Source organism: Malania oleifera, chromosome 13 (genome assembly GCF_029873635.1).
Source record: "Malania oleifera isolate guangnan ecotype guangnan chromosome 13, ASM2987363v1, whole genome shotgun sequence".
NCBI classification, from domain to species: domain Eukaryota; kingdom Viridiplantae; phylum Streptophyta; class Magnoliopsida; order Santalales; family Ximeniaceae; genus Malania; species Malania oleifera.
In genome coordinates this window covers 55,535,327-55,561,051 of record NC_080429.1, presented here as the reverse complement: position 1 = coordinate 55,561,051, position 25,725 = coordinate 55,535,327, and the positions used below count along the sequence as shown (strand labels likewise).

The 25,725-nt window shown below is 37.4% G+C and overlaps 1 protein-coding gene across 4 annotated transcripts; it reads left to right on the top strand.

Annotated features, from left to right (window-relative positions):
- Positions 1-940: 940 nt before the first annotated feature.
- LOC131146510 (uncharacterized) lies at positions 941-25,482 on the top strand. 4 transcript variants are annotated; one of them, XM_058096146.1, is made up of 4 exons: positions 952-1,375; positions 1,650-1,772; positions 2,783-2,864; positions 25,109-25,482. In XM_058096146.1, the coding sequence occupies exons 1-4, from the start codon at positions 1,135-1,137 to the stop codon at positions 25,110-25,112; spliced, it is 450 nt and encodes a 149-aa protein (XP_057952129.1). In that variant the 5' UTR covers positions 952-1,134; the 3' UTR covers positions 25,113-25,482. The 4 variants fall into 4 exon arrangements, 2 of the variants coding, with proteins under 2 accessions (XP_057952127.1, XP_057952129.1); XR_009134385.1 differs by having other exon boundaries at positions 1,004-1,375; positions 2,465-2,864; positions 25,109-25,171; XR_009134386.1 differs by lacking the exon at positions 25,109-25,482 and adding an exon at positions 2,465-2,603 and having other exon boundaries at positions 1,004-1,375; positions 2,783-2,950.
- Positions 25,483-25,725: the final 243 nt, after the last annotated feature.

Sequence of the window (25,725 nt, the reverse complement as noted above, 5' to 3'; positions counted from 1 at the left end):
AATTATAATTATTTGCATGCACACTTCTATTTTAAAGGAGATATGTTCTATGTGTATGCCTGCACTTATCGCTTTATTAATTTACATACATGTTTATATTATGAATGAGATGTGAACTGTGGTGAATCGATGTGAATGTTAAATTAGTTGAAATATTTTTAAAACTCAATTTACCCCTCTCTTGGGATCACACCAATTTCAACAAATTGAAAATCATAAAATTTGATTTTTAATTTTTTTGCAAACAATTGAAATTCAATAAAGGAAATGGAAAACTAGTAAAATAAGGGTTTGTTTTATATCATTGCTGTTTTCACTTTTTTATTTCTATTTTTGTATAGCGAAGAAACAAATTATAAAAACACATTTGTGTATATTGTCAATTTTTTGTTTTTATTGTCGGTCTTTTGGTGTCTACGAAAAAATTTTTAAAATTTATATTTCTTGATTTTTAGTTAGTTTGACAACCTGTCAAAAATTTTAACGTACATAAACAATTCTTTTAAATTAAAATTAAAATAAAATAATCATATAAATTTAAATAATTGAAATAATTATGTCCAATAATTTTTTTGTGAAGTAAATTTTACAAATATAACAATCAAGTAAAATAATTATAATAATTTTTATTTTTATTATAATATTTTTTAATGTGCATTAATTTGTAATTTTTTATTGTTTTAATCATATTTTTGTAATATATTTGATTCAAAAAACAAAATAGATTACTAATTTTTTATTTCAAATTTTTAAATTTTTGAAATTTCTTTTTAATTTTTATAAATTTTGACAATAGTATTAAATAAATATATGTTTATAATCTATTCTTTTTTTATTTAACGGAAACAAAAATAGCCGTAAATTAGACTATTACAACTAAAAAAGAAAAAAAAAAATTAGTTCCACCCATTAAATACTGTCCTTCAATGAAAATATATGAATATTACGACATTATATGATGTCCCATTTTCAAAACCAGGTTAAATGTATTACCTCTTAAGTTTCTTTGAGAAAAATAAAAACAAAATCCAGTTAATTGTTTAACTAGTGTCGGGCCGGAGCTACTTCGAAGAGAGCTTGGACTGGCTTCTCGTCTGCAACTGCAAGGAGGAGGAGAAGCAAGAGAAGGCGTAGATGAGCAATTCATCTTCGGCAGGGCGTTTTCGCGGAAGTAGTCGCAGTGGTGAGGAGGAGAGACCAAGGTTCTTCGACGCCAAGGCCAAGAGCAAGTGCTGGGCCAAAGCGGCTATAGTGCCCGGTCGACACCCTGAGCGGTGGCGCAGAGATGCAGCCGGCAATATAGTTTGCAAGCGCTTCTGCAACTGCCAGGGTTGCCTCTGCTTCGAGTACGATCACATCATTCCTTACTCAAAAGGTCTCTCTCTCTCTCTCTCTCTGTAATTTTCCTTTTGAGGTTCCTTTCTTCTTTCTCGATTTTCAGGCTTCCTTGAAAATTTTAGCTTCTTGCTTTCGTTCTCAAATTGGATTTTGTTGGGTTTTTCCTTGTGATTACTGTACACTTGCTTGATTGCTTTTATGGTCTTCTTCTTCTTCTTCTTCTTGCGCGTGTTTGCGCGCGATGTTTGTTGTGTTTAAGTTTGGTGTTTTCATTATCTTGCTTCTTGAGAATTTTTGAGATTGTGATGCAGGTGGTGAATCCATAGAGGAGAACTGTCAGATTCTACAAACTAGGGTGAACAGGTTAAAATCTGCCAAAGACTATGTGGACAAAAGTCTTTTGGAAGGTTACTCTTGTGATATCAAGTTTAGTGGTATGTTTGATTCTCTGGTTCTTCTTTCTAATGAACGTCCAGATTCCGTTCCTCGTTTCTGTTTTCCCGGTTAGCTCGGCTATTACTAACCGATAATTTTCCAGGGAATCAGTGTAGTTGATACAATTTAATATTATTAACTGTTGTTTTGGAATTGCCCAAAGGGTTTGGGTGTAAACTGGGAAAGCCAAGTTGTTGAATCCATGCTCAATTGTTTACATTTTGTGATTTTTCCAAACTATCATCTTTTGAAGTTCAATAATTGTATGGATCATTAGGGACTCGTGAAGAAATAGCATTTTTATGGGACCTCATAACTAATGTATGATATGTTATTCTGTTTTTTAATTGCATTTGGGCTCCATTTGGATCAAGGATTATGTTGAAGAAAAAGAAAGGAAAAGAAAAATTTTCCCCTTATATGTCAAATACCTCTAAGAATGAAAATTTGTTCAAATATAATTAAAAGGTAACAAAAATCAAAGGTTAATAACATCCAAAATCACACTGTCATTCATTAATTTGTTTTTTTTTTTTTTAATTTCTTTCTCACTCTCATAACCAAACATGAAACGTGGGTTTTTCATTTTTCCTTTCCGTTTTCCTAATGTTTTCCAAGTTCCAAATAGGACGCTATGATTAGTTCTTTTATATTTAATCCTTTCAATGATGCTGTGAAAATCTAAGCACAGCTGTTCAGATTTGGAAGTTAACCCTGCATTTGGGAGCATGGATTTCGGATCTTGGGTTTGGATTTGGATGAATTTGGACAAATTTCAATACAATTTTGTATTACATGTTATCCAAATCCAAGACCTCTCCAAACATAGGGTAAATTCATACACTTTTCCTTTGCATTGACAAAGACATTGATTGTTCGCAAGGATCTGGGAGTTGAAGGGCAAGATAAGTTATTCATATGCTTCAAAGTTTTCATTAAATTCCATTGAGTTATTTTCTAATGGATGTTCCTTTCACTTGGATTCTATTTGTTTTGACCCCTTTCACAGGAGTAATGAGGACAAAAGGCTTTGTGCATGCCCATCATCATCCCAAAGATCACCATGATGGATATGGGGATACTAAGAACCTGTAAACTTTACTAATTTTCCTGTAAATTTTTCAAATTGTGATGGTTTTAGAATAATGTTGCTGAGTGACTTTTCCTCACTACCAAATACCAAGTGCACTTCAGTTTCAGGAAAAATGCAGCTTCTAGCTCAAATAATGTTCATGATGGGAAATTGAATGCTTGATGCACATGATGTTTCCTTGCAAGTCCCATTGTCTTTAGGCCTGTAGGCAGGCAAATTTCAGTTCATCGTTATTTTGCGCATATGGTCTAGCTTTCTGTTATAGGCCACCCTATTCGCACTTGGTCTGTGCCAACATTCTATTTAAGGTTTATTATACTCATTCAACAAGATCAAACTCTTCTTAATTGAAGTCACATCAATTACTAATCTCTTATGTGCCCTTGAGGTGATATGTTCAAGGGAAGGTGAGATGGTAGTGAACTGTAATAGCACAAGCACACTCAACTATTGTCCTTAATTGTAAATTGCTGTTCAATCTCTATGGAAAATGCTTATTTCTTTTTAACAAATTTACACGGTTGATTGGGTTGAGCTGAAGTTAAAAAGGTTCTCCTCGCCCTAATATTATCATCTTTTGTGATTCCATTGGAGAGTTGGCCTTGTAGAATGGTGACTACATGCAGTGTCTCCATACTTCATTGCAAATAAATTGTCTTTTCAATAGAAGAGTGTGCATATTTTGCCCAAGAGATGCTGCTATGTCCTCAAGGGGAATTGCATGGTTTGTTGGTAGTTACAATCACTGGAGTTGCTCCTCAAGGGCCAGTCAGTGGAACACCCACACTCAAAGAACCTTTCACTGTCAGCGCCCAGCATGTTGGGCAGTGACACATGTCAGACTTGACACTTTCCAAACACGGCCCAACATGTGTTGGAAATTAAATTAATTAATTTATTTTCAATATGGCTCTCACAGTTCCCGACATGGTCCAACACATATTTTGTGTGTGTGTGTGTGTGTGTGTGTATTGTGTCTTGTTGCTATCTTACTAATTGTTCTTGGACCATTGTGTTTTTATGTTCATTGCTAGTTGCCTGGTTGTTTTTTGTTGTTGGATGGTTCATTGTTGATGATACTTTTATTATATGTAGGCATGTGACATCCTGTGCACTAGCAATGAATGTATATGAATTTTTTATTTTATTTTATAGAATCTGCTGCATTACTAATGCCTATGATTCATCATAAATTTACTTTATTATTTTCCATATAAAAAAGAAAGACTAATAAATTATACCTGAATTTATACTTCTTAAAAATTAATTAATTGATGTTTCCCTTTCAATGTATACTAGTTTTTTGAAACTGATTGCATCACTGTGTTGGTATCATGTCATGTCACATGTCTTGTGTCATTGCTTCTTGGGTTAGTACTACCTGGAGAAAGGGAAAAAAAATCTTTAGCATTGAAGTTTAACCATTTTTCCTTGGAGGTGGCACTACAAACTGATCTGCTTGGTTAAAATAGAATGTGTCCCTATTAAAAATGTTGAGAATGTTGAGAATATTTATTCTAAATGACATTGATGATATTTTGAAACCCAAGACTTATTTGTGATGAATGTTTACATGTTACTCCTAAACTTTGTTGCTTGTTACTTTTGTCCTGATAGGAGAATGTATCTCATTCTAGCTGCAGCATGAGATGACTCAGGCAAGACATGAGACATCTAATAATGAGTTATGATGTTATAGTTGTTATCCTCCATTGTTTTTGATTGGTCATGTCCTGCAAATGTTGTTACAATTAATATTGGCATATTGGCACACTTAAATATTTATTTAAAGTGTTGAAGTATTGAGTAAAATGGAAGACCTCATCACAATTAGGTTTCTCCCTCTATTTATAAATATATGTCAAGTACATTCCAATGACGAATATACCCTTACTAACTCACCCTTACTAATGTAACACTAGCACGCACATATTAATAATGCTAAATGACCATTAACACTCCCCCTCAAGTTGGAGCATAGATATCATGTGCACCTAGCTTGTTACAAATGAATTTAACATGAGCACTCCCCAAAGTTTTAGTGAATAAATCAGCCAACTACAAATCAAACTTCACGTAAGTGGTTGTAATGAGCTTATGCACAAGCTTCTCCCAAAGAAAGTGACAATCAACTTCGATGTGTTCTCTCTGCTCATAGAATAGTTTTTAGGCAATATGAATAGAAGCTTTGTTATCACACATCAACCTGATAGGCTGAGAATGTGGGAAACCCAATTCTTCCAACATGTTCTTCAACCAAATAAGTTCACATGTAGTGTGAGCCATGACCTTGTACTCTAATTCAACACTTGACCTATCCACCACAGTTTGTTTCTCACTCTTCAAAGAAACCAAATTACCCTCAACAAAAATACAATATCCGATTGTGGATCTTCTATCGGAAGATGACCTAACCTAATCCGCATCCATATATCCTTTAATATTACTGTGAACCTGATCCTAATATAAGAGACCTCTTTTGAGTGCACCTTTGAGATTTCTCAAGATGCAAATTACTGTATTCCAGTGATGTTGTCTTGGAGAATCAAGGCAAGAAAGTGACAATCAATTTCGATGTGTTCTCTCTGCTCATAGAAGACTAGTTTTTAGGCAATATGAATAGAACCTTGGTTATCACACATCAACTCGATAGGCTGAGAATGTGGGAAACCCAATTCTTCCTACATGTTCTTCAACCAAATAAGTTCACATGTAGCGTGAGCCATGACCCTATACTCTAATTCAAAACTTGACCTAGCCACCACAATTTGTTTCTCACTCTTCAAAGAAACCAAATTACCCTCAACAAAGATACAATATCCGATTGCGGATCTTCTATCGGAAGATGACCTAACCTAATCTGCATCCATATATACTTTAATATTACTGTGAACCTGATCCTAATATAAGAGACCTCTTTCGAGTGCACTTTTGAGATTTCTCAAGATGCCAATTACTGTATTCCAATGATGTTGTCTTGGAGAATCAAGGCTTTGACTCACAACATTTATTGCAAAAGATATATCTTGTCAAGTGTCTGTCAAATAAGTCAACTTTCTAACAAGTTTCCTATATCGTCTTAGGTTAGACAGAAAATCACCCATGTTTGGCACTAACTTAATATTAGGATCCATAGGTGCATCACCAAGCTTGGATCCTAGCAATACAATCTCATCTCCAAGACAAGAACATATCTCTTTGTGACAAGACAGGTCCCAAATAGGGTATTGATACTTCCATACCTAAAGTAATTTAATGGTCTCAAATCTTTGGTCTGAAACTTAGTTTGCATGAAATACTTTAAGCCCTAGATATCTTGATCATCATCGTTGGTAATAACAGTATCATCTATGTACACGATAAGGAGAATCCTATCAGATGAAGTGTGACGATAAAATACATAGTGATCTATTGCACACTATCGAAGACCAAACTCAAGTACTACAACAATAAAGCCACCAAACCGTGCTCTAGAAGGCTTTTCTAAACCATATAACGATTTCTTGATCTGGCACACTAAGCTTGACTCCCCTTGAGCAACAAACCCAAATGGTTGCTCTATATAGACCTTTTGTTGAAGATCACCATGTAGGAAAGCGATCTTCACATCTAACTGATGTAGAGGCTAGTGACAAGTGGGGGCTAAACAGATGAACAAACATATTGAGGCAAGTTTGGCGAACAGATAGAATGTTTCTGAATAATCGAAACTGTACAGTTGAGTATATCTCTTAGCAATAGGGCAAGTCTTCAACTAGCCACAAAACCATCTTGATTGACTTTGGCATTGTACACCGAACAACAACTAATTGCAGACTTATCAGGAGGAAGAGGTACCAAATCCCAAGTATCATTGTTATGTAGCACTAGCATCTCTTCAACCATTGCGATCCTCCTCCCAGAATGTCATAGAGCTTCAAAAATAAATTTTGGGAGAGCAACAAAAGGCATCGTACTAACAAAACAATAATACACAGGTGACAAGGAATCATAGCAAACAAAATTGGAGATTGGGTGTTAGGTACAAGTGCGTTTACCTTCCTGAACAACTGACAAGGGGACTTGAGACGCATAATTAGAAGCTAGAGGGGGCTCTCCACCCTTGAGTCACCGTGTTTATACTTGCAAATTGGGATGATTTAAGCCATGAGGAGGACCCAAACTGGATGAAGATGTAGGAATACTATGCATAGTTAATAGGTTAGGATTTGGAAGACTAGGTAGAGTTAGGTTAGGATTTGGAAGACTAGGTAGAGGAAGAGATTCATCGAGGTCAACAGAACTCAAGGGCTCAAAAAATAAGGTTTAGACTCAAAAAAGGTGACCTAAACAAAAATCGATATAAGGTAGGACTACAACATCAATACCCCTTTTGAGTTTATGAATAGCCCAGAAAAATACATTTGATAGCCCGAGGATCCAACTTGTCCATTCCTGAACTTAACTAATGGACAAAGGACATGTTGCCAAATATACGAGGAGGAAGTGGAACAAAGGAGCATTGGGGAAGATGATTGAATATGGCAATTTTACCATCAAGTATAGTGGATGGCATTTTATTGATGAGAGAGCAAGCAATGATCTCGACATCACTCCAAAAATTTTTAGGGACATTCATTTGATACAAAAGGGTACAAGTGACTTCAAGAATATGTCTATTTTTTTGCTCTGCAACTCCATTTTGTTGTGGAATGTGAGCACAACTTGACTAATGGATCATACCAGAACTAGTAATACTAGTAGTGAATTGGGTTCTAAAGTGCTTCTTAGCATTAACACTACAAAGCATCCTAATTGGCATATCAAACTGAGTCTTGATTTAAGAACAAAAGGCATAAAAATGTTATACAACTCTGAACATTTTTCCATTAAATATAACCAACTCATCCTAGAATAGTCATCAGCAAATGTAACAAAATACTAAATCCCAACTTTTATGTGACATGAGTTGGACTCTAGGCATTTGAATGGACTAACAACCCGTTTATTGACTTGGGAAGCAACGTGAACATGATGATGTTTTTGTTGTAGTTTGTGGCTCACATCTTTGAGTGAATGATTTACACAACGAAGAAAAGCATAGTAGAATCAGTACTGGGGAAAACCGACAACGGTTTGGTTGAATTCTAGAAGACCTGCTCTTAGCTTTTATCCATTGAAGGTACTGTCGACGGATGTCTGAACATGTAGAGACGGTTTGGTCTCGATATCTTTCCGTCCACTGTTTGACCATAAATCGTCGACGGTTTGGGCTCTAACTGTCGACGGCTTGCTGAAACCGTCGACAGCAACAAACCGCCGACAAATTCGCTCGGGAGACTAGCACTGATTTCAAATTTTGAATACAAATGTTAGTTTGGTTGGGTGTTTGGAGGGAAACCTCCGTAGTGTTTATAAATACATCATTCTGGGTGTATTCTTATTTGTAAGAAGATCATTGTATTGTGTTCTTTGACATCAAGATAGTGAAACTTTGCCGATTGCTCCCGCGGATGTAGGCATTGCCGAACCACATAAATCCTTGCGTTATTGTTCTTGCTTTCAAATATATTGCGTGTTCCATGTTTGTTCTTCATTGATTGCTGCGTTTGATTTCCGCTGTGCAAATTCGAGTTTATTCACAACAATTGTTACAAAGCATTGTTGTTATGGCATCGGGCACTTCATCTGGAAAATTTGATGTTGTCAAATTTCATAGGACCGGAAACTTCGGTTTGTGGTAGAGAAGAGCGAAAGATTTGTTTGTGCAGTAAGGGATGGTGAAGCCCTTGTATGGTGTTTAATCAGAAGGTATGGATGTGGCTAATTGGAAGGAATTAGAGGCAAAGGCTATTGTTATGATAAGATTGTGTTTGGTCGATGAAGTGCTTTATCATGTCATGGAGGAGGATTCTCCTGCGGCTGTTTGGCAAAAGTTTGAATGCCGGTACATGTCTAAATCTCTTACGAACAAATTTTTTCTTAAGCAAAGACTTTATTGGCTTAAGATGGTGGAGGGTTCTAATTTGAACCAACACACCAACACAATTAATCAAATCATGAGTGATTTAATGCGGGTTGATATGAAATTCGAAGAAGATGATAAGGCGTTGATGCTACTGAATTCCTTGCCAGCATCTCACACGTATGAGAATCTGGTTACTACTCTTACATGGGGAAAAGAGACCTTGAATTTAGAAGAGGTGACAGGTGCGTTGTTGGGGTTCCATCAAAGAATGAAAGTCTGCGATGAAATATCACACGGGGAAGGGCTTGTGGTGAAGGGTAACCATGATTGTGGGAGAGGAAAATTCAGAATTGGATAGAGTCAAAAATCCTGAACTCAATCCAAGAAGAAAAAGGATATCTGGTGTTATAAGTGTGTTAAAAAGGGCCACATTAAACCGAAGTGTCCGGATTGGAGGACAGGGAATGCTGAAAAGTAAGAAGGGACTTCAAAATCAGCAAATATAGTTCAAGAAGAAAATTCATATTGCAATGATGGTGACATACTTTCAGTTTCGTCGGGATCGGATCGCCTCACGGACTTTTGGATCCTTGATTCAGCATGTTCTTACCACATGACTCCAAATAAGGAGTGGTTTAGCAACTACAGGTTCGTAAATTCAGGTTTAGTTCTTATGGGCAATGATGTTTCTTGTAAGATCATTGGAATAGGAAATGTACGAATCATAATGTTTGGTGCTGTAAAAACTCTATGTGATGTAAGACACATTCTGTACCTATGGAAGAGTCTAATTTCATTAGGCACTTTGGACTATAATGGACTCACTTACAAGTCCAAAAGTGGAGTTATGAAGGTGTGTAAAGGCAATCTAACAGTGATGAAAGGGCAAAAGCTAGATGGAAATATTTATTCACTGCTGGGCACTACAGTTTAGGTGGAGCTGCAGCCGTAGATCCTGAATTTGATGAATCCGTATTGTGACATATGTGGCTAGGGCATATGGATGAACATGGTAGAGGAAACTCTTGAAAGGTATGAAAACATGTAAGCTGAATTTTTGTAACTTTTGTGTTCTTGGGAAGCAAAACAGGGTGCAATTCAAATCAACTATTAACAGGACGAAAGGTATTCTTGATTACATACATTTTGATGTTTGGGGGCCTATTAGAGTAGCATAACAGGAAGGACATGTTTATTTTGTGAGTTTTGTTGACGACTACTTACGGAAAGTCTGGGTATACTTCATGCAACACAAATCTAAAGTGGAAAACTAGACGGGGAGGAGAATCAAATGCCTTAGGTCAGACAATGAGACTGACTACGCTGATTCTTGATTCATGGAGTTTTTTTAGCAGTAAGGTATTAAGAGACATTTCATTGTTCGTCGGACACCTTAGCAAAATGGTGTGGTTGAAAGGATTAACCGAACTCTAGCTGAAAGAGCTCGGTGTGACGCTGTCTCAGGCTTGATGCAGGGTTAGCGAAGAACTTCTTGGCAGAAGCAGTTAGTATGACTTGTTTCGTAGTAAACCGATCGCCAAGGGCATCACTAGAGGGGAAAGTGGCGGAGCAGGTGTGGACGGGAAATGGGGTAGACTATTCTGGGTTAAAGGTATTCGGTTGTTCAGCCTACATCCATGTGTCTAGTGAGGAGAGATCGAAACTTGACGCAAAGTCTAGACGTTGCATTTTTTTTGAGATATCAAAAGGGTGTGAAGGGGTTCAAGCTGTGGGATCCAATGACAAACAAGGTGGTGATCAGTAGGGATGTAGTTTTCGATGAGAAAGTTATTGTGAAGCGTACTCAAGTTGATGATAAAGAGAAACAGGAGGCAGAAAACTGGAGTAGAGATAAAGATGTTGTGCAGGTGGAGTTAGAAACTCAGGGCAATGACAATGATCCTGGTCCCCCAATTGCAGGGAGTTCTAGCTTGGGAAACCAGCAAGTCAACAATGTTCTTATACGGAGATCTAGACGCACTATTAGACCACCGCCAAGGTATGACTTTGATGATTTGGTATCTTATGCTTTCATTATCAGTAGCAATAATCCAATTATATTTCAAGAGGCAGTGCACGACCAGGAGAAAAGTAGGTGGATGGCTACTATGATGGAGGAAATGGAATCGTTGCATAAGAATCATACTTGGGTTTTGGTGGAACTTCCAAATTGGAAGAGGGCGATAGACTGCAAATAGATATATAGGAGGAAGGAAGCAATTTAAGAAAAGGAAGGAGAGAAATTCATGGCACGGTTAGTGGCAAAGGGGTACTCACAGAAGAAGGGAGTAGATTATGATGAAATCTTCTCAATTGTGGTCTGATACACTTCCATCAAGGTTGTGTTGGGACTATTAGCTCATTATGATCTACATTTGAAACAAATGGATATGAAGACGACATTTCTCCGTGGCAACTTGGAGGAACAAATTTTTATGATACAACCGAAGGGATTCAGTGAAACCGTGCTAGAGCACTTAGTTTGCAAGTTGAAGAAGTCTCTTTACAGGCTGAAACAGTTTCCAAGACAATGGTACAAAAAATTTTATTCCTATATGATTAGGATAGGCTATAGGAGGTGTGAGTATGGCTGCTACGTGTGTGTGAAAGACCTTGATGACGATTCTCTTATTTTCTTATTGTTGTATGTCGATGACATGTTAATAGCTGCTAAAGATTTAACTGAGGTAAATCAGTTAAAGGATTTGTTGCATAAAGAGTTTGACATGAAGGATCTTGGTCCAGTCAAGAAGATACTTGGGATGGAGATTTGCCGGGCGAAACTGCAGGGAGGTTGTGGTTATCTCAGGGTGGTTATGTGGAGAAGGTGTTGGAAAAGTTCAGCATGACCGATGCTAAACCGGTATGTACACCTCTAGAGAATCACTTTAGATTGTCTACCGCGGAATGCCCAAGGACGGATGATGAAATCCGAGACATGTCAAAGGTCTCCTATGCTAGTGCTGTGGGGAGTTTAATGTATGCCATGGTATGTATGAGACCAGACTTGGCACATGTAGTGAGTGTGGTGAGTAAGTTTCTCTCTAATCCGGGTAGATGGCATTAGGAGGCTGTTAAATGGATTTTTAGATACTTATAGGGTACATCTAATTATGGCATCATGTTCGGCAAGCAACAGGATAATCCATCAGTTGTGGGGTTTGTTGATGCTGATTATGCAGGGAATATGGGTGACAAAAGGTTTACAACGAGTTATGTTTTTACTCTTTTGGGAGGACCCATTCATTGGAGATCTATGGTACAATCCCTGGTGGCATTGTCTACAACAGTTCTAATATTTGAATTTTAAAATATCAAAATACTAAATACTAGGGCATAAAAATGAATGCAATAACACAATTTTTCAATAGTTTGTGATGTTCATGCCATAAGTTCCCCAAAATAGAAGCAGAAATAAGCAGCAGTGCTGCTCTGACTGAGATGCCAAAAATTCTAGATTGTAAAAGCAGAAATATTGAGGAAAAGAAATTATTCCAGGAAAAGAAACGGCTCAGTTTCCAAATAAAACTGCAAATTTCATAAATCATTCTCAATACTATGTGGTGAGGGGGAAAAGATTATAATGAGGATGACAATGATACAAAATTTACTATTTTTTTAACTATGCACAAGAGATGCATTAATAAACAATTTGAAAAGGCTAACTTGTTAGGAAAATATTTGATTTTGATAATAATAGTAATTTGATATTTATGTTATATATTTTTCAACTTCAACCTTCTTTCCTTTCTGTTGTAATACGGATCGAATAATGAAGTTGCACAGCGGAATAAACAACAAGTAAATGTAAATAACACACAACCAGAACAAGATCAACACGAAGATTTACGTGGTTCGGGAAAGCCTACATCCACGGAAGCAATGACACACAAATTTCACTATGGAAATCAAAATGTACACAATATACTTCTCAAATGATCACTTAACATCTCAAAATATGCTCAGATGACATATATAGAAATTCCTCAGAGGTTTCCTCTCGTTTGCCCAACTACTCAACGTTTAAAAATTCAAATTTTTGAAGAAACTGCTGTAGTCCAGGTGCCTCTTGTTGACGAACATAGGGCTTTGTCGACGATACCAAGTGAACCTTCGTCGACGAATACAAGACTTTCGTCGATGATGCTAGAAGTCTGAAATTTCATGCTCTCGATAATTATTCGTCGACGAACTTTAGAGCCTTCGTCGACGAACCTGTGCTGTGCCCTCGTCAACGAACACAGGGCTTCGTCGACGGGGCCTGTTGTGCTGCCCCCTTCATGTTTTTCCTTCTTCCTTCTTTGCTTATCAAAATAGAAGTATAAGAGCCACAAATAACAATCTCCACCTTGGCGATTATACGCCCCTTAGGAGAGCCCTGAAAAACATGATTTGCTCCACCTTGAACTTGAAAACGCTAGGTTTGGGCTTGTCTCTCTTTTATCACTTGGAGACATGGAGTAAGTCCAAGCAATGCTTGAATTTTTCAGAAGTAACTGATTTCGTTAGAATATCTGCTGCATTTTCAGACGTGTGAACTTTCTCCAACACAAGTTCACCCAAAGCAATCAATTCCCAAGCCCTGTGGAATCTCACATCAATGTGCTTGGTCCTAGCATGGTATATTTGATTCTTCGCCAAGTAAATGACACTCTGACTATCACAATGCAGCATCACACCATCTTGCTGCAACCCCAGCTCTTTGACTAAACTAGTAAGTCATAAGGCCTCCTTTGCGGTTTCGGCAACTGTCATATATTCCGCCTTAGTCGTGGACAATGCTACCAGAGACTGTACCATGGATCTCCAACGTACCGGTCCTCCTACAAGGGTAAACACATATCCTGTTGTTGAGCTTCTGTCATCCATATCTCCAGCATAATCTGCATCAACAAATCTCATAACTAAAGGACAACCCTGTTACTTGCCGAACATGATGCCATATCCAGATGTACCCTGCAAGTATCTAAGTATCCATTTTACAGCTTCCCAATGCTGCCTTCCTAGATTAGAGAGGAACTTGCTCACCACGCTCACTGCATGGGCTAAATTTGGTCTCGTACATACCATGACATACATTAAACTCCCCACAGCACTAGCATAGGGGACTTTTGACATGTCCCGGATTTCCTTATCCGAACTTGGGCAATTTGCAGTAGACAACTTGAAATGATTCGTTAGAGTTGTACACACCGGTCTTGCATCAGCCATGCTAAACCTCTCCAACACCTTATGCACATAACCGTCTTGAGATAGCCATAATCTCCCTGCAGTCCTGTCTTTCCATCCCAAGTATTTTCTTGGTTGAACCAAGATCCTTCATGTTAAATTCAACAGGTCCTTTAACTGATTCACCTCAGTTAAATCTCTTGCAGCTATCAACATATCATCGACATACAATAACAAGAAAATAAGTGAGCCATCATCAAGTTTATTCACATATACGCAGCAGTTATACTCACATTGTTTGTAGCCAATTTTTATCATATAGGAATCAAACCGTTTATACCATTGCATTGGAGACTGTTTCAGCCCATAAAGAGATTTCTTCAACTTGCAAACAAAATTTTCTTTTCCTTGTTCAATGAATCTTTCAGGCTGAACCATGTAGATTTGTTCTTCCAAGTCACCGTGAAGAAACGCCGTCTTCACATTCATTTGTTCCAAATGAAGATTATAATGAGCTACTAGTCCCAACACAACTCTGATAGAAGTATGTCGGACCACTAGAGAAAAGATCTCATCATAATCTATCCCCTTCTTCTGTGAGTATCCTTTTACCACCAACCGTGCCTTGAACTTCTCACCTTCCTTTTCTGATATTGCCTCCTTTTTCCTGTACACCCATTTACACCTAATCGTTCTCTTCCCATCTGGAAGCTCCACCAACTCCCAAGTTTGATTTTTATGTAGTGACTCGATTTCCTCAATCATTGCTCCCATCCATCTATCTTTCTCCTGACCGTGCATTGCCTCTTGAAATGTAGTTGGATTGTTGCAACTAGTAAGAAAAGTATAAAACACTAACTCTTTAAATCCATACCTTGGCGGAGGCCGAATAGTGCATCTGGATCTTCTTAACGGAATATTGTCGACTTGCCGACTTTCCAAGCTAGAGCTCCCTGCAACCACAGGACCATGATCATTTCCATTGCCCTTAGCTTCCAACTCCACCTGCACAATATGTTCATCATTGCCCCAACTTTCTGGCTCCTGTTTCTGTTCATCACATTCTTGAGTACACTTCATCATAGCCTTCTCATCAAAGACTACATCCCTACTGATCACCACCTTGTTTGCCACTGGGTCCCATAGCTTGTACCTCTTTACACCTATTGGATATCCCAAAAAAATGCAACGACGAAACTTTGGGTCAAACTTAGACCTTTCCTCACTAGACGTGTGGACATAGGCTGGACACCCGAATACTTTTAATTCGGAATAGTCTACTGCATTTCCCATCCAAACCTCTTCCGCCACTTTACCCGCTAGTGATGCCCTTGGTGATCAATTCCTCTCAATTTAAGTTCCTTATGATGCTATAAATGTTTAGATTATGGAATCATAGACTTAATAGAACTTCCTCTCAGTAGGAGATGCAATTAACCCTAAAGTTGCGACGTCTTTATTAGCCTAAATAATTCAAGCGTCTTCAAAGCTCCAACCATAGTATTCTACTGTAATTAATATTTCTATTTTCTTTCATATCAAAACTCTGCCTCTCCGAATTACCGAATACATGCATGTGTTTATAGTTGCACAATATCAATCATCATGCAATTTTGCTTTGTGATTGGAGGATTCCAATGCCATCTAATTACACAAAATAAATTTTAAATTCATGACTATATATATGGAGTAGGACTAAGTTTGGATGTCACTTGTACAATGCAACTAATTGGCAATTTACTATTTTTGTTTTAACAATTTACAAAATCCCCGCAACATAACTCTAATCTTTTTATGTACGTTATACTAAGATTTGGTTGCTTCTTGTTATTTGTTTGCTATCATGTTCCATCGTCTTAAAATGCGACCAGTGCATTTTAAACTACGAGCTATACATATTAAAAAATTCTTCATTGGCATAATAAGATAATTTAAAATGTATAATGCAACAATGAAAAATGAAAATGTACTGAGCTAACCATAGTGTGAACCTTATCTAATCCAAACTTAATAAATTAGTTTGGCTATGATGCAGTAACAAGATGACATTTTAGTTTATATATACATATATATAATGGTTCTAGAAAAATGTTGTGGAAAATTGATGTATGTGTAGAATGATATAAATTTGATGTGCACGGTACATGCATTTTGCTTACAAATTAAGAGTTCCATCAATTGAATGGCATATATATTTGCTCCCATGCTTCACCAATTTTAGTAATTTCTAAGTAATGTAAGGGTTGTATTGCCATTTATTTAAATTTTTGTATTACGTTATTCTTTTCATTAAGTTACATATTTTAGTCTTTTGAATAATTAAATTAACTATCATAAATCTTGATCACTAAAACAAACATTCATTAAATCTTTGTCACAATATGAAAAGTTAATTTTGATAGCCAAGGTATCTCTATTTGTCACAATAATGTATGTTGTCTCATCCATTCCTTCCGGTTGAGTATCAAGCAAAGCCATAGCCATTCCTTCTATAGTCATTTTATATTTGTATTATTCGTATGTCTTATATTTCTAAAAGATCAATGGAGTGTACAATGTATCGTTTTATTAATTAATTTAGCACACGTAAGAATTTATCGCACATAAGAACAATGAGAAGTATAAATACGCGCGCACACAATTTTTTTGTCAATGGTGGTTTAAAATAAATGTAAACTTCTTGCCCTTACCAAATAACTTAGTTGAACTAAAGGATCCTGTTAAAATGTCAACCCCGAATATCTTTGTAAATAAAATACAAATTAGGAAAGTGGGTAATTATGTGGGATTTGATTTTATTCAATAGGAAATTGTATTATATATTGGATTGTACGTAAGAACAAAATAATGAAGAAATACTTTTTCCAATCGTTTCTTCTTTCTTTCATGGTATCAGAGCCAGGTTTTCTTAAACCCAGCTAAACAATGGCTGACAGCAGAGACTCTACCTCCTCTGCATACATCACCGGCGATTCAGAGGTTACGTCCGGTGGGAGTACGAATGATAACACAGTCTTTCCACTCATTGAAAAAACTAAATGGAAAAAATTTCCGTGAATGGGCTCAGTCCATGAAATTGGTGATTGAGGGAAAAGAAAAGCTTGGTTACCTTACCGGTGAGCGAAGGAAACCAGATCCTTCTGACGCTGTAGCCCTACAAAGATGGAGGTCCGAAAATTCCATGGTCACGGCTTGGCTCGTCAATTCGATGCAACCATCAATCGGAAAAATTTATTTGTTTTTGCCGACTGCGAAGGAGGTCTGGGAAGCCGTATGTGAGATGTACTCTGATGTCGAAAGTTACTCCCAAATCTTCGACATCAAGACCCAATTGTGGCAGATGAGGCAAGGCGAGAGAGGGGTTACCAAATATTTCATGGAGATGAGTAATCTCTGGCAGGAGCTCGATTTGAGCATCGACGAAGAGTGGGAGTGCTTCAGCAATAGCACGCGATACAGAAGGAGGCTCGAAAACGAGAGGGTTTTCGAGTTTCTTGCCAGTCTGAATCGAGAGCTCGACGACGTGAGGGGAGGGATCCTTGGCCGGCGACCTCTCCCTTCAACCCGAGAAGTCTTCGCAGAGGTCAGGAGGGAGGAGAACAGGAGGCGGGTGATGTTGCGGCCCCAAAATAAATTCGCTGGGCTGGACCCGGCTGTACATGGATCGGCCCGAAAATTAGATGGGCTACATGCTGGGCCGGATGCCTCAGCTCTTGCATTAAAAGGCCTGGGAGGACCTAGTCAACGACCACAAAGAGGAAAAATATGGTGCGAACATTGTCGAAAAACAGGTCATTCAAAAAATACTTGTTGGGAGATTCATGGAAAACCGGCAGGCTAGAAACCGAGACAATACCACAAAAATCGTGGGCACTAGGCCAGCATTGGCGGATCAACTGAAAGATCACAAGGAGAGAACAATGATACCCCGTCCGGCAGTGTCTTCAGTCCTGAACAGTTGGATCAGTTATATAAGATGTTTTCATCAATGCAAACATCAGGTCAGTCTTCCTTTGGTTCCCTGGCTCATCGAGGTAATCATATGTCAGCTTTAAAAACCACATCTTGTTACAAATGCCCTTGGATAATTGATTCGGGTGCATCTGATCATATGACTGGGTCGTATCAATATATTTCATCCTACTCCCCATATGCCGGGAATTTCAAGGTAAAAATTGCAGATGGATCTCTCTCACTAGTTGCTGGAAAAGGAAGTATCCGCATATCTGATTCCTTAACTTTACAATCAGTCTTACATGTCCCCAAGTTATCGTGCAATCTGTTATCTATCAGTCAGTTAACAAAAGACTCGAACTGTTCCGCTAAATTTGTTTCCTCCCATTGTGTTTTTCAGGACCTATCATCGAGGAAGACGATTGGCACTGCTAAAGCGTATGAGGGACTCTACTACTTTGAGGAGGCAAGTTTGAGTGAACTATGTAATACTGCAATTTGTGATTCTGCATCTACTTCTAGAAATAGTGAACTTTTGTTATGGCATTCACAGATGGGTCATCCCAATTTTCAATATTTAAAACGTTTGTTTCCTTCTCTTTGTTCAAATAAAATGGCTTCTGAGTTTCAATGTGAAGTGTGTGAGCTTGTTAAACATCGTCGTACTTCTTTTCCATCATCCATATACAAACCATCTCGCCCATTTGCTATGTTTCACAGTGATCTATGGGGTCTCTCACGTTACCTAAATCGCACAAATACAAAATGGTTTGTGACCTTTATCGATGACCATACTCGTCTTTGTTGGGTCTACTTACTGAAAGACAAAACTGAAGTCCGCTCCATTTTTACCAATTTTCATACCACGATTCATACACAGTTCCAGACTCATATTCAGATCCTACGTACTGATAATGGTACGGAATATTTCAATACCATCCTGGGAACTTATCTTCAAGATCATGGGATTGTTCATCAAAGTTCTTGTGTGGATACCCCTCAACAAAATAGGGCTGCTGAACGCAAAAATAGACATATACTTGAAGTAGCCCAGGTTCTAATGTTTACTACCCACATGAAACATTATTTTTGGGGCGATGTCATCTTAACAGCCACACACCTCATTAATCGAATGCCAAGTCGAGCACTCTCATTTGTCACTTCTCTTCAGAAATTTCAAGAAAACTTTCCTACCTCTCGACTCCCTTCCAATCTCCCACTGAAAATTTTTGGCTATACAGCTTTTATTTATGTCCATGCACACCATCGCGATAAATTGGATCCTCGTGCCATTAAATGTGTCTTCATTGGTTATTCACCTACCTAAAAGGGCTACAAATGCTATGATCCAGTCTCCAAATGACTATTCGTTAGTCTTGATGTCACCTTTTTTGAAACCACTCCTTATTTCTCAAAGCCTTCTCTTCAGGGGGAGAAATGGAGGAGTGAAGATCGGTTCTTTGATCCTTTTACTACTGAATCTGCGGTTACTCCAGTTACTTCATTCCCTGACCCATCTATTGAGTCTTCCATTACATTACTTTCCGACTTGCCAAACACAACTGAACACTTACCCTCAGGGGGAGATGTAAGATAACAAAACAACGCAGACATACTGGTTTACTCAAGAAAGTCGAAAACAAAGGAGAGGGAGAATCTCATACCTGAGGCACCAAGAGCGTTGGAACCGGTGATGGCTCCGAATAATCATGAGCCCTTGACTTATCCTGATCTGGTAATTGAGTCTTCCTCTGATAATTCTGCACCTGATGATATCAATCTACCTATTGCAATCAGAAAACGAACCAGGTTATGTACTCAATATCCTTGGTCGAAATACATGTCTTATAAAAGCTTGTTTACAGGATATCGTGCGTTTGTCTCTAATCTTGATAGGATGAAAGTACCAAAAAAATTCAGGAAGCTCTAGAAATACCATAATGGAGAGAGGCAGTCTTGGAAGAAATGCGAGCCCTAGAAAAAAATGGAACTTGGAAGTTGACAGATCTACCGAAAGGGAAGAAGCCAGTAGGTTGTAAATGAGTTTTCATAGTGAAATGTAAATCTGATGGAACAGTTGAAAGATATAAAGCCAGACTTGTTGCAAAAGGCTTTACACAGATCTACGACATTGACTATACTAAGACATTTGCACCAGTGACAAACTTAAATACAGTTCGGGTTCTCTTGTCCCTGGCAGCCAATTTAGATTGACCACTACAACAACTTGATATTAAAAATGCTTTCTTAAATGGAGAATTAGAAGAGGAAGTTTACATGACTATACCACCAGGATTTAGTAGAATAGGTGAAGAAAACAGAGTGTGTAAACTAAAGAAATCGTTATATGACCTCAAACAATCTCCGAGAGCGTGTTTCGACAGATTCGCAAAGGTACTAAAGAATCAAGGGTATCGACAAGGGCAATCAGACCATACACTATTCTTCCAACAGTCTGAAGGAGGTAAGAAAACAATTCTAATAGTGTATGTTGATGATATAATCCTTACTGGTGATGATACTGTAGAAATGGAGAGATTGAAGAAGGTTCTGGCTACTGAATTTGAAGTTAAAGACTTGGAACAGATGCGGTATTTTCTGGGCATGGAAGTGGCAAGAACGAAAAAGGGGATTAGTGTTTCTCAGCGAAAGTATGTTACTGACCTCCTGGTTGAAACTGGCATGCTAGGATGCAAACCCAGCGAAACCCCGATAGAAACAGTAAAGAGGATTGAAGATTGTGGAAGACCAGTAGAAAAAGAGAGGTATCTGAGATTGGTTGGCAAACTGATCTACCTATCACATACTAGACCAGATATTACATTTGCAGTTAGTGTAGTAAGTCAACACATGCATTCACCAAAGGAAGTTCACTTTGATGCTGTATACAAGATCCTTAGATATCTCAAGGGATCCCAAGGAAGAGGACTCTTTTTTAAGAAATGTGAAAACAAGGAAGTAGAGATCTTTACAGATGCAGATTGGATAGGATCAGTGGAAGATAGAAGGTCCACCACAGGATATTGTACATTCGTCTGGGGAAATCTTGTGACTTGGAGAAGCAAGAAACAGAATGTGGTGGCTTGTAGTAGTGCTAAAGCTGAATTCAGGGCAGTCGCTCAAGGGATTTGTGAGGGATTGTGGTTACGAAAACTATTGGAGGAATTACGGGTACCGGTGAACCTTCCTATCAAACTCTACAGTGACAATAAGGTAGCTATTAGCATCTCTCTTAATCCAGTCCAACATGACAGGACTAAACATGTGGAGGTAGACAGACACTTCATCAAAGAGAAAATTGAAGAAGGAATTATATGTATGACTTATGTACCAACCAAGGAACAAACTGCAGATATCCTCACTAAAGGCTTGGGACGACAGAGTTTTGATGATCTTATTAGCAAGTTGGTGATGATTAATATTTATGATCCAACTTGAGGGGGAGTGTTAAAATGTCAACCCCGAATATCTTTGTAAATAAAATACAAATTAGGAAAGTGGGTAATTATGAATAGGAAATTGTTTCCTTGTTTAGAATAGGTAATTGTATTATATATTGGATTGTACGTAAGAACAAAATAATGAAGAAATATTTTTTCCAATCGTTTCTTCTTTCAGATCCAAAATACACAAACTCTTTCTAAGAAGGGTTAAAAGTTTAAAACATGGAAATATGCCAATATGCACAAGGTTGTACGTGCTTGACAAAAATTCACACCTGCTACACCTGCTTCCCGTTATGTAACATCCGCTACTTTGCTTCCCGTTACATCCGTTACCATTACGTTACACTACCCACTACCGCAATTTAAAAACCCATGGTCCTGTGTTGTTTTTCTCCATTGAGAGTTGTAACTAGACCCCTATTCTCTTTTGTACATGAATTGACTGATGGGATTCTCACTGCTATCTTTTCAAGTCTCATTGTCTTCCATAAAGTGTTTTTTTTTTTTGGGTGCCTAGTGTCTTCCATAAAGCTATTAGTAGAAGAGAAGTTGTTACTTCTTCCTACGGATTCCTCTCTCATCCCATTTTAAATTCCTCTGCTTATACTCTCCTAACCTATTAACAGCAAGGTTCTAGTACTGTTTCTAATGGTGATACCAGAGCTCCAAAGAAAATATTGCATTGCTATTATTTCATATTTTGGCCATTATAGTTCAAAGAAATATTTTTTTAATATTTAAATTTTATTTTATTTTATGTTATTTCTATCACTCTTTTTATTATTCTCCATTATTTTCTTTGCTTATTAAAACTGAAATAAGTTAAAAACATTTCCCACTTTTCCAATGATCTAGTAGTATACGGTATATATATTTATGTTACTCGTTCTGTTATTTTCCACTGCTATGGTCTTTATTTATTTGTATGTATTGGTCACAATATAACTCATGATATGTTATGGTGGTGGTGACAAGTATAGAGTTGTGGTGTGCTTACCTTGATTATGCCAATTCCCTCATTTTTATCCTTCTTCCCGTTTCTAATAAGATTTAGTGAGACAACACACTGCATGGTTTAGAATCTTTTCTGTTTTGTTATTTTTCCCTACTGTGGTCTTTATTTATTTGTATGTATTGGTTACAGTGTAGTTACTCATGATATGCTATGGTGGTGGTGACGAGTATAGAGTTGTGGTGTGCTTACCTTGATTATGCCAATTCCTGTATTTTTATCCTTCTTCACGTTTCTAAATAGGATTTAGTGATACAACACACTGCAAGGTTTAGAATCTTTTCAGTTGAATGGCTTTTCTGGAGGCCACTGGCTTAGTGCACTAATGTAATTGTTTACCATTGAGAATGCTTCACGTGTGGTTCTGTGAGAAATACTTCACGTTAACACGACAGATGACCATCTTTACATTTGTTTACCCACATTAGTCGTAACTGCCCCTTAAGTTATATTGGTGGTGAACAATTTGGAGGTAAAGCGATTTTTTGCTTCATTACCTACTTTCTGCTTCTAAAGTTCCACTGTATTGAAAATATTTTAAGACTGCCAGCTGAAATTCATTATTTTAGCTCCTGTAGTTAGGGTAAGGTGATATATGTGATTCATGTGAATGGACCTCTCTAGACGCTAATCATGTTGTCCTTGATGTGATCCATGCACATTTGTACTGATTCTTACCTCTTTCTTAGACCATGTACTGTAGCAGAAAATTTGTATTACTATTTCCAAAATGTCATTTGATATACACTTTGTTGGATGCAATGTTTTAAAAGGCTCAATTGAGGCTTGCCTTGTGGCAAGCCATGCCTAAAACACCTTGAGACTCCATCTAAAATACCAAACCCCTAACAAGCTAACACATTACACACTGAGGTTCACGCATTTGTAAATATGCTCGCCTTTTGTGCCTTTCTAGTTGAGGCTTATGCATTTTGGGTGTGTGATTCTCAAGTTAGATTTAGCTAGAAATATTTGACTCCATGCTTATATAATATGAGTTGATTTCTAATACTCGTCAACCTTATCCTTTTCAAAATAATAAAAGAGTTGTATGTTAGATTGTGAAAATAATTAGAACTTTGTAATGATAAGCTTATCTCTTGTCAAGATTTAAAGCAATTTTTGAATGGCCAACAAGTAGTTTGTAAATTATTTTTTTTCAACTTTATATTTGTAAGTTTCTTAATTTGTTTTCATTATTTTAAGAATATATGTAGTTTATTTCTTATTTTTAGTTTAAAAAAAAAAAATTCTCAAAGGCTTACACTCCATCTTAAGGTTTATGCCTCACCTCTCAAGGGTTAAATGGTCTCACCTTACGCCTTTGCCTTAAACGTTATTAGAACAGTTTTTTTTTTTGATGAATTCCCAGAGAATAGGAAGGCATGTCCACCTATCCCCAAGCAGCTTCTTCACAGCCATGGGAAGATGCTCATCCCAAGGCTTTAATTTGCAGACATTTTGAATTTTAAGTGTGAAATTGTCTTTTGTTCATGATGGATTGTAGTGTTGGCTGATACTGTGCCTTTATTTCTAGGGGTACTGGGCTTTCTGATCATCCCCTTGTGCTACATGCTTTCTAGTGATACCCATGCCCTATGCATAAGGCCTGGTGATGACTTTTAACATAGTGATACTAACTCTTTACTTAGCTTGAGTCTCATATTTTACTTTGAAAAGATTCACATACAATTCCTGTTTGAAGCCTATGGCTGTGAAAACAAAAGTATGAAGTGACGTGAAACTTTAGGATCCTTCTGCATATGTGGCTAAAGAACTTTCACTGAACGTGCCTGTTGGGATAGCCATACAGATTTTAGCTTCAAATAAAATTCAGGACCAATGTAAATGGAACAAAATTAGACCTGAAGAAATATGTGCCGGCTGACTTGTGGATTCAATTCATTATTAAATGAGGTGCTTTAAACTATAGTTATGGATATTATTATATGATTTCAGAATATGTTTTGTTGTGGATGTGGAGGACAGAAAGGAATGTCTCTCCTTACCTGTGTGTCAACACAGGCATCTTGACGACTCTGGGAGTAGCATGCTGTGTTTTGTATCAGAAAGATAAAATCAGATCGAACTTCTCTTGCCCTATGTTTGGAAAGGCCTTAGATTTGGATAAAATATAATATAAAATTATATTAAAATTTGTCCAAATCCACCCAATTCCAAATTCAAGGTCCCAAATCCATGCTTCCAAATGCAGCTTGGATCATTTACTACTCTTTTGTTGTGCTCTAAAAACATTATGGAATTACCTCCTTGTTTATGGGATATGGCAATAATCAATGACATATTAGGGAACCTTAACTGAGGACTAGAGGATGTTAATAATTAAATGAAGGTGCTTGCACTCAATGAGGGGAATGACTAGGCAGTCGGAGGAGGTCCCAAAAATCCTTGATTAATGCAGGTTGTGGTTGGGTCCAAAGCCTATCAGGCCTCAAGTGGTTTTAGAATCTTCTAACCTTTTCCAGCTGCGACTCGTAAGATTCAGCTCCACATTCATGTCTGCCAGTGTTTAGGTTTGTGTTGGATGTGGACAGACTTGGCCCGGTCTAATCGCTGCCTGCTGTATGCCCAATGCACATCTTTTGCTCAAGCAAATGCAGTGTGTGTGTGTATATGAATGTATTTTGATATTCGTGCTCTTGTAATTCTTCTTGTAAAACGTTTTGTAAACTACATGTTTCTTCATCTTGCAGATAAGGTACTTGATATAATTGAAATGGCTGTTTATGGGGATGTAATACGGCCTGGAAATCAATGCCGTTGCAGGACAGTAGCAGAAGTGCTTCGCCGGTACAAGTCTAAAGATCAAACGGCGGCTTGCAAGTTGCCAAGTGAAGAGGGTTCTTTATAGCAAGTGGGTATTCAAACTATGTTGTTGGACTACTTTTAAAAGAGTCCAAACTTGGTTTATGGGTCAAATTTTCAGGCATCCTACACAGGCTACTGACTCATACACACTGGATTCATTTGGGATCTTATTAATTCCCCATCTATTGGCAAAATGTTGTAATTTGATCTTTATTGGATGGTTGTTTTGTTTAATGCCATGTTATTTTATGTTTCTTTACGAAATGTCTCTTGCGGAAATGCTTTCCAAGTGGTTTGATATTATTTTTTATTATTGTTTTCTATTTTCACTGCATTGAAGCAACACGTGGGTAGTAATGTGTGTTTTCTTTGCTAGTTTTTAGTTATTGTTGCTGGTTTTTAATCACTGTAGCATCAAAATTTACTCGTGGCTTCAATTATTTTGTGTATTTTTTTAATGAAAAATTCTAAAATTACCATCTAAATTTAAAACAAAAATGAA